General features: G+C 41.7%; 1 protein-coding gene across 1 annotated transcript in view; it reads right to left on the bottom strand.

Moving 5' to 3' along the window:
- Positions 1-3,261: 3,261 nt before the first annotated feature.
- ADARB1 (adenosine deaminase RNA specific B1) overlaps positions 3,262-10,403 on the bottom strand; it is a 65,943-nt gene continuing 58,801 nt past the window's right edge. Inside the window, exons 8-9 of the mRNA XM_010221924.2 lie at positions 3,972-4,150; positions 3,262-3,489 (exon numbers count right to left, since the gene is read on the bottom strand). Of these exons, the coding sequence (XP_010220226.2) occupies positions 3,313-3,489; positions 3,972-4,150 (356 nt within the window). The 3' untranslated portion in view covers positions 3,262-3,312. The remainder of the gene's footprint in view (positions 3,490-3,971; positions 4,151-10,403) is intronic.

The raw sequence follows: 10,403 nt of genomic DNA, 5'->3' as shown, positions 1-10,403 counted from the left end.
GCAGCTGCTGGTAGCTAGTGCCTTCCCCACTGCAGCCGCCCAGAATCAAACACCCCAGTATTCATTCACGCACGTCAAGATGGGGATTCGCAAGGGACACAGGAGCAGCGGCAGTCACAGCTGTGGGACAGGACCGGGGCTGGTGCGGGTTCACCACGCCGCGTCCTCGGGTGGAGGAAGGACTTTTCTTGAAACCTCTTTTCGCTGCATAAAGGGAACAAGCAAGCAAGGGAAGCCAGGTAGTGCTTTATTAACTCCCAAGAAGACAGATATGGATTGCATATGACTCTGGAAAACATCTTCCTCGTTAAAATCCTGGCATTATAAACAAGAGAACTCATTCCTCATAAGTAACCTGACACCACTCCTTCATCAAAAGATTTTGGCATGGAACAGATTTCCTTTACAGTTTAATTGTAATAGTTCATTTCAGCAGCTTATAAAACTATGACTATAGTACTCAAATATATTGCTCATATTTGTGACTTCATAAAAAAAATAGCTTGAGTTAACACTTTCCTAAATCTTCAAAAAATCCAGATAGACATCAACTCTTGACTGAGAACTTCAGAAGGATGGGTAAAATCAATCTGCTTGAAATTATCAAAAGGCTTCATTTATCGATAGACTGAGTCCCTTAAAAATGCATCTCTTTAAAAACAATAATAATCCCAAGAAAATCTACACTAAAGTGCGAGCAGCTTTCCCTGCGCCCTGCAACCACGTATGCCCACATTCACTGACGAGCCCCAGAAGCATTTCAGCAACATTAATGATACCTTTCGCAGGGCTAGCCTTGAAGGCAAACGCACGAGTGCTTGCAATGTCTGTCCAAATTAAACTACAATTAAACGAGGGTCGCAGCCAGCCTAAGCCTCTGCCAGACGGTGAGGGCAGAAGACGTATTAGCAAGCGAAAGAAACTGCCCTTCTGCTCCGCGGCGGCTGCGGAGGCGCTGGGAGCGCGCCCAGCTTTAACGCAGAGCAGGCTGGTTGGCCTGAGGTCCCAGAGAAGCTCCTCCAACAGGGTCTCCCTGACTGCAGCTGGCTAAATGCCCTCCTCTGGTACGACACAAAGCATCTCGGAAGGGCATTTGCTAGAAGTTTCTCTGAGGGAGTCCCTTGATACCGGACTTCCCTCGTGCAGCAGTGCTCGCTCTTGTCCCTAATCACATAAAAAAACGAGGGCCTCAGTGCGTTACTTCCAAGACACTAACCCAGAGGTTTAAACTAATGAACAAGTGATTTTCAGGCTCAACAATATATATATATATTTTTCAGTCAAAAGCTTTTTTATTTTCCCCCCCAAAGGTCCCTACTTGAGCAGACAGGGCAGCACCTGTCTCAGGCATTTGTCACTGCCCAGGAGCGGTTTTAGATTGAAGTCTCCAATGCCCCAAGGAGTCACTAATTCCCTCGAGACCCCTGGTTTGAGGTATGAGCACTTGGGCTCGAGTTCCACAACACATGGACTTGGCAGTGGAACCAAAGGGAAGCTCGTGCTCCAGCTCGCTCCCTCCTCAGGTGCCAGCACGACACTAAACCAGCTCTCCGGCCCAACATGGGCCTAAAAATTAACCCTTACATTTATTCGAAGCCATGGGCCAGCCTGCTGAGGATGTGGCACAGGTGAGGGCTAGTGGAACGGGATGGAGCAAGAGGAACTAGGAGCAGGGTGCAGCAGTGCACTGATCTGGGGTGGTCACTCCCACCCCGTACCATGAAACGCCACCCTAATGGTTTGCTAAAGGGGATCATTGACAGGCTTTTTGGAACATGCACACGACATTTGGATAGACATGAAGCACGTGATGTTTTGGACACATGATACATAAGCAGGGAAACCACACTGGGGAGCCTCTAATCCACTCCTAGACATTGCTTAGCAAAAAGGGTTTTTAAAAGTGCAAAGAATACACCAGCTGATCAAATAGATCTTACACTATTTTCTTCCTATCTTCCATTTTTATATAAAGCAGATGTGAAAATGTCTTCACGTTTGTAGGGGGAAAAAAACAATCAACCAACCAACCAACAAAAAAAAAAAACACCCCACAGAATCACACAATTTCCTAAATAATAGAGCAAATAAAAGCATATTTGAGAGCAGATTAGCCTCATTAAGACCACCACATACGTAAAGCCCAAAGGCAAGAAAGAATCAGAGGGAAACTAACTCCAACGCAAAGAGATATAACTCACAAGACAGAAGATTCAACCACTTTTTTTTGTCCATAAAAGACCCTTTCATTTCCTTCAGGGGAGAGCAATTAATACTCAACGAGTGGATCGATTTTGGCAATTCAGGTTTTGTGCCCTTAAAATGATAATAAAAATAATAAATCTTTGGGAAGTTTCCACTTTGTTACAGTTAGGATCATGCTCTGACGAATTCCTGGGACAAACATATCACCTAGTGCTACACAGATTTCTGCACACTGGAGACTAAACTTCCTAACTTATGAATAAGTGTCGGGTTGTTTCCAGTTTACAATGGTAAAAAAACAAAGACTTCACAATGTGTGTAAATGGGAGGTAAATGTATTTTTAAAAACAGAATAAAAAGCTGCATGTTAAAAACTGGGTCACAGACTAATAAATACATACATCGAAGACATGAAATTTTCAGCAGCTGGTTTTAAAGAGCAAGGAAGTGGGGAAAAACTAGCTGTCCAGGTTCCATTCTGGCTTCGTGGTCTATATGGTAGAAATATCTGAAGTTCGAAAATAAGTTAAGAGAGGAGCAGAATCAACCTTGTCACCTATTTTCATTTAAAAAAAAAAAGCTACTTTCTAAAAGTGTGATGTAAAACCTAATGCAACTTTCATTTTTTCTTCATGCACTTGATGACACTGAATGAAAAAAAGGAAATTATTAATTTAACTCAGAAAAAAAAATCAGTCGTCATGTACTATAAGGACAGCCTTACTGCCAATTTTGTACAATAAAAGTATTTCTAGAAATACACCAAAAAATGACTTTCCCATAATAAAATATAGAATTATGTATCAGATCATCATCAGGTTTCAATACTTAGGCAAAGCAGAAATATCTACAAGTTAAAAAAAAATAGAGAGGGAGAGAGGAGAGAGAGAGGACAGATGAGAGAAGAGAGAGAAGAGAGAGAGAGAGAGAGAGAGAGAGAGAGAGGGAGGGAGGGAGGGAGGGAGGGGGAGAGAGAGGGAAACAGAATTAAAAAAACCCCAAACAGTAAAAAGATGTTTTGTCTGCTGTAAAGACGGCCAGAAAGTGATGCTGGACACCAGGATTTCCAGAACAACCTCCTTTCCAAAGTGATGTGCAGTCTGTGAATTAGACAGTAAGAGAAAATTGATCCTGCTCTATAGGTTTCTCTACCCAGGCTCCAAGTCCTGCCTTCAGGAATGCCTTGAACAAACACTCTTTGGCAGTTTGGTACTCAGCGGCTCCTTGCTTCGTGTCGTGGTACAGGTTGGGCTTGGGGATCTTTGAGCGTAAGCTGGAGGAAAGCTGTGGGGATCAAGAAACAAAATAACGTGAGAGAGAATTCATGTTTTTTGTTCCCTCAATGATCAGCTCGCTTTGGTAGAAGAAATCTAGACATCGATAAAACACCTGATACCTGATTCTTCCAGGTATCTTGTGTGCCTAAGAAAGGGCAGAATGAAATCCCACTAAAATCGAACATATTGAGATCATCTTTCCAAATAAATTAAAGTGACAAGCAAAGGAGTTAGCAAGCTTTTCTTGCTTACTAATAACAGGAACTTTTAGATACTTGTGCACATTTGGGAGTGAATATTATAAAATTAAAGAATAAGCCAACCAAAGACATCGTCTTTTTTCACTGCTACATGGCCTGACACCTAACACCAGGTAACCCCAAGCTTATAACAGGTTCAGAAAGTGTTTTCTGAGCACAGAAAGCAGCACGCACGACGGTATTTTGTTACTGATAAAACTGAAGTAGAAAATCCAGCCCTTTTGAGTACCTTTGCGTGAACGCGCATCCAGCGGCAGTACAGAGCATGCTTACAAAGGCGAGATGCACGACCCAGCTCATCCTTGCCAGTCGTAGCATTAATAACTTCCAGGCCAGTGTCTCCTACTGTCCAGTTTACACTGAAGTTTGGTGCTTTCCCTGGTTGACGGGCTTCTGCATTGCTAATACCTGAAAGAAAAGAATTATTCGATGACAACAATATGTATATTAACTCCCGACTGCTCTTTTTAATGGGGAATAAGTCAAACAACTGTGTTATTGGAAACTTATTGCTAGACAATCTTAGAAGCAATTCTGCTATTACAAGAGCCTTCTCCTAGTTGCTAGGAGAACACTCTCTTACAGAATTTCAGCTAAACCCCAGGGGTTTCGCCATGCAAACTGCCTTCTTGTGGGACCAGAATGCTCTTATTCATTCCGCAGTTCCTAACAGAACAGAGCTCTGGGAAATCCTCCTCCTCTTGGGTCTGACAGGGAGAGATTGGGGCGAGCCCGGTAGCAAGGAGCTCCGCATGGAAAGCAGTGCTGAGCCTTGCCACGTGCCTCTCGGGAGGCTCTGGTGGAGCTGTTGGGACAAACGAGCCATGATCAAACTGCAGATAAGTGTGAAATAGAGATCAAGTTGCTCTGTTCCTGCCCAAGAAAGCACCGGTCTCAAAACGCACTGGGTAATGGCACTAGCCAAATAGAGGAAAGAACAGATTTAGCAAAATTTTGGCAGTTGTAACATTCTCAACATTTTCTTTTCCCTGCACTGTTGTAATAATTTAGGTATGTGCTTAAATTCATTCCAAATGAGCAAAGACCCCATCACAGTTCCTATAAAAACATGAATCCTGGCAACACTTCAACATACATAATTATAATTTGGACAACAAACTCCCACTGCAGCTTTAATTGGAGAAGTCATGTGTATGTAGAAGTGTCCAAAATGTGCTTTTTCAATTTTTTTCCTTCATGAAAAATGGAGTGAGGCCTGTTGCCTTGCAAACCAAGGCGGGAGCATGTCAACATTTCATTTGCTTTAGAGCGACATTGACTTAAATGAATTTCATTAAAAGCCACCCACCCATTGCTGCAAAAGTCTGACTGTCTTTGAAGTACTGCAGATATGGAAAAGTGAAAACTAGGAAGTGGAGAAAAACAAGAATTTCACTCACAGACTCCTTTCTTCCTTTCCCCTGTGTTTGCAGACATTCAGGTGCCCATGGTTACTAGAGGTTAGTTTTTTCACAGTACTTCTAACTCATTCAGCAATCATCAAGAGGCAAAGACAGACTGGTCTTGCAGAGTGGGTTCTGCATCAAATCTGCTACAGCCTTTTTGTGATCGATTTGGCAGGCAGCATCCCTAGACACTCGTAAATTGTCAAGCTGTGATGTGAGTCTCAGTGTCCAAAAGGCAAGCAGGGAACCAGCAAAGCTCAATTCTGTCTTGATACCTTTTTTCATTTATTTCTGATCTCTCCTTACAGACTGTAACAGAATGAGCACTTGGTGGGGGATCTGAGCGACTTGGGCATTCCTCAGCCCAGGACATGTCTCGTTCATGCTAAAGCACCTCCTCCTGCTTCTCAGCTGCCCGGGGACGAGCACCCGACAAGCAGCGATGCTGCGGGGCCCAGGTTAGACAGGGCGAACTGCAACCTGAGCGGCTTGAGCAAAGAGGGGAAACCAGCAGGTGCTCAAATCCTTCAGCTTGAACCTGTCCACGCTACCCTTATCTACCCGCTTAACACACCCTGTGAAGCTTTGCCTGCTCATGCCTAAAATGCTCAGAAACGTTAATCTGCTAGACCCAAGTTTTAAGAGAAAATCCAGGCTACTTTGCTCCAATGTGAAATTTTACAGCACCTCTCAAATACTACTTTATCTATGGAGAAGGAAGGCCACCACACTGTTCCTAAGGATCTCGATACGTGCCATCACCCACAGGCAACATATCTCCCTGAAACCCTAACAAGTTACAAAGCGTAGGCACTCACAGAGTGAGCACAGAGAATTTCCATGAAGGTTACACAAAAAGGACCCCTCTGGGTCGGTCATACTTTGTATTTAACTCTAAAATCCCTCCGTGCTTACCTTGGCTTTGGTTTTGTACACTACTGAAGTAACAAAGTGATCAGATACCATTCATGAAGCACTGCAGAAGAGTTTTAACACCCCCAGTAAAGACCACTCATTCCATTCCAGAAGGAGAGAATCAGTTGCCTTTTTTTCTTTGGTGAATGCATCTATTTCAGTAAATAACAGTTTACACCTAGTACAGGGCTTGTTCGCATGGTGGGATTTGCAAGCAAAGACAAGGAAGCTGGACACTAAAGTACCCATTACATTTCCATGGCAATTGTACAGTCATATTCCTTAGGTTATTTTACTGTATTAACTTTAAAAAAAAAGTGCTTAGATGGACTCAATTTCAAATATGCTTAAACACCACCACCTTGTTCAGCTGCTTGGTTATATATCTAATGCTTGGAGAGATGCCACAGGAGTCTCTGAAGGGGAAGAGGCCCAAAGGCAGCCCACAGGTAGCCCAAACAGGGAATAAAGGGTCATCTCAACAGAAAAGCATCTGATGACACTTAAGGTGGATCATAGCTTCTCCCTCAAAATCTAAATGTGATCACAGCATGAAGCTGATATTAGAAAAGGAAGAAAAAACTAGGAAAGAACGGGAAATATTTTATCCTCCTTTGAAAACAGGTGTAAGCTCACTATTTCAAGAAAAACACTCAGAATTTCTTTGTGGATATTATTATAATCGGGTCTAACACATGAAAGCAAAGGTCACAGCTTCCTTGTTCCAGTGCTGACAGTTCTTTGAGGACAGAGCCCACAGACAAGTCTCATTGGAAAGGAGAGGGTGGGCTGCAAAACAGAAATACGAACAGAAGGATTAGGTACCAGGGAAACTGCCCAAATCAGCAATGGCTCTCTTGAAAGACATATTTTTGTATTAAAAAAATATATATATATATATAACGTAGACAGCAGTTCTTCAGAAGAGGGTTGATGCATGTTCCTTAGGTGTCTTTATCAAAGTCCTACATTGATGCCTGACATCTTGTGCACAACCCTGTCCTGACTGACTCCCCAAGCCTTGTGGTGCAACCCTGCCCCACCTGATGGAGGTGGCTCCTGCCCTTCACAAGGTCCCTTTCCCGTTGTAGTTTATAGTCACATCAGTCAGCCACCACAATAAATGCTGCTTCTGTGCATTTTCCTAGCAAAATATGAGATACAAAAAATGACAGTGATTTCAGCAAAGAGGCAACAGGGCTCCTTCCCTGTGAAGCCACTGTACCAAATTCAGAACAAGGATATGCTCAGTTCCCCTAAAGATTAGGGAAAAATGGTCCTGTCAGACCTCTACAAGGCACCTACACACGTTGGGATCCGATGTGCGAATACAGCCTGACTTCCAAATTAAAGCCGATAAATACTCTGGAGTACAATAAAATGTTCCTACAAAATTTTTGAGCTGATTGAGTGACTGGGCAATAAAACAGCAGGTGAAATTTATTGTAGATAAATATAAGGAAGTACATAAGGCAAGAAAAAACCCCATCGATTTTACATAAAAAATGCTGGACTGGGAGCTGGCAATTAGTGTTTAGGTATCAGATATTGGTTTCTAATACTCAGTTCTATCAAAATGATCAACAGCATTTAAAAAAAGAAAAAAAAAGTCAAAGGAAATGTTAGGAAGAGTTATTTAAAGGAATATAGAAAAACCAGAACATCACAACACCACCACAAAAACCAATACTGCTGCCTTATTTTGATTTTTAGGGGCTGCATTGTTCTAACTCAAAAAGACTATGGAAAAATGGAAAGGATGATTCTTATGTGGTATGGCTTCCATACAATACACTTTGTGCACAACAAAGTGCACAAAGACTTTATGTGGGGGGCGGGGGGAAGAGGACAAACTGGAAACAACCTAGAGGTCTAGGGAACGGAACACCACAATGTGAATGATAGGGAAAAAAACTGCTTATTGCCTTTTGAGCAAAGAATTAAAGAACATCTAATTACATTAGCAGAAAATAGGTTCCATTGCACACATCTTCACACACCCCATGGAGCGCCTCAGTGAAGACGCTTGGATGCTAAGAAGCTCACAGCAGTCCAACAAGCACATACAGGAGTTCATGAATCAAAGATCCATTAAGATCCGTGGGTGAAAAATCCACATTCCTCCTGCTGTTCTCTGGAAGCATCTCTACAGGTTACCATTTATTCCTACTTTTTACCGTGTAGCCACCCGGAGGGAGAACAGCACTAGCCTAGACAGACCTTACCCTGAGACCTCAGTCTTACTTAAACAGTTTTTATGCAGATAGGATGTTGCTGCAGGATGTTTCATCCAAGAAACAAAACAGAGAAGGACCATGCCAGTAGTATAGGGAATTGGTCACGACCCCCAACAACTTTATTTCTGACAATACACTGGTAAAAAACAGGACACCGTAGGCAGAAGAAATTGTATTAACTGACTAAACCTCAAAAAAAGAGAAAAATTAGGTTGTGCTAAATGTTTTATTCAAAGTTAAGAAAAAAAATGCACTGTCCAGAAAAGCAGAGATTACTGCTTGTTTCTGCTTAGCAGTCTCCGGAAAGAAGGGAATGACGGACACCAGCAACGGGAACAATCAGACAGATATTTAATGAACTTCTCTTCCTACTAATTGCCTCTGCTAAAGAGGAGCTTTCCTTTTTATTTGAAGATTTCTTCTATCAAGGATTTTCAAGGACTGATTTTCTAAATTTGCCAAGCTCTGTTACTGTATTTTTTGTGCTTGGAAACACCTTCATGCCAATCTCCACCAATGACTCCCAAAAAATCTGTGCAGAATGTCTTACACACTGGCATTTTGCTATCTGCTAATTTATATAATCACATTCCCAAAACTTACTCAAAACTTGGTCCCTTTTCAGATCACGCTAAAATTCACAAGAATCCTACCTGTCCTCTCTCAAACTGAAAAATCCTCTTTTTGGTAAAAGCTTATGGTCCTTCTGTGCTATGGATTTCTGGAAGCTGATCTTGGGCATGAATTTTCTACCAGCACATGGCTTTCTTGCATTCACTAACTGCAGAGCAGATGGTCTGATATGCATGTGCATATTTAACTTGCTTAAAAAAATTGAAAAGGAAGCATAGGCAGAAAATCCTTTATGGAGAAAGAAAGAATACTCCATGCAGAGTCAATTTTTAACAGTACAATAGATAACAATAACTCAATCTGACTTTAACTCAGTGCAACTGTCCCTGCAGACATAAAAATCATCTTAGAAGAGGATAAAAAAATCTCAGCCTTTAGTGTTTTCTCTGATAAATACGTGAGACACTGGGGAAACGCAAAATAGCATAACTAAACAGATGGTATTTCATTTCATATCCCTGTTAGAAATGAGCAGTTACTATAGGATTACATATGTAGGATCAGGAGGAATGTAGAACTGGTGCTTCAACAGTATTTCCAAAGAGGAACCCCCTGTACAAGGTGTGAAAGAGTAAACCTCTAGCAACAAAAGTTCCCCAGCTGAATCCACTAGCAGGGATAAGAATGCAGACTTTGAAGGCTAATCCTCTCAGTAAAAAATAAACAAACAAACCCCACCAAACTTTTAAAACAGACGATACTATTTCACATCAAATAGATGAAGACATTTTTGTAGCTTTGACTTTTAAGAAGTCAAGGTGTCGTCAAATGCTCTGAAAATAACAACATAAAAACTGTCCCATGCAAGCTGCTGCTTTGAAGAATTGATAAAAATTGCCCCAAACTAGGCTGCTAATCTGCTGCTATGCTCATAAACAAGTTGTGCATGTAGAATTACAAGTACTGTAACTTTCTTACATATTAATACACAGACAGATCCACAACTTAACATTTTAGCATGTCCTGAGTTCAGGGCATCTTTATTAAACTAACTTTCTTTTCTAAAGAATAGGCTGGCTGATTGATAGACCTTTTCCCCACTCCCTACATCTATTTGTAAAATTCATGTCATACTTTATACATGCTTTAAAATACTGTATTTATCCCTCTGGAAAATAAACAGACCCAAGCCAGAAGCCAAGCTCTACAGAACAAAGCAGGGCTCAAACGATAAGGAGGATAAGGGAGTTGGGCTTTAAAATTTCCACATTACTGTAACTAGCAGTTTTAACTTTTGTTTTTATTTTTTTAAGGGCTTTCCTTTAGGTCATGGCTCAACTAGAAGTGAAGATCTGTCAGTTCAAATGCTGCCTTTCCTCTTAGCCCCACTGGTTTCCAAAACCACCACAAAACTAAAGAAGAGAACTTAAAGGTTCCATAGCAGCGCAGACACCTGCTGGGGATTGCTGCATTGCTGTCGGTCAGAGATATTTAATGCTCTATGAAAACCTTCCTAAAGCATGTGCCACC

This window comes from Tinamus guttatus, unplaced genomic scaffold (genome assembly GCF_059628265.1).
Source record: "Tinamus guttatus ecotype Peru unplaced genomic scaffold, ASM5962826v1 Tinamus_guttatus_pri_ptg000702l, whole genome shotgun sequence".
Lineage (NCBI taxonomy): Eukaryota > Metazoa > Chordata > Aves > Tinamiformes > Tinamidae > Tinamus > Tinamus guttatus.
Note: the sequence above shows the minus strand (reverse complement) of the source record. Positions and strands in the feature narration are given on the sequence as shown.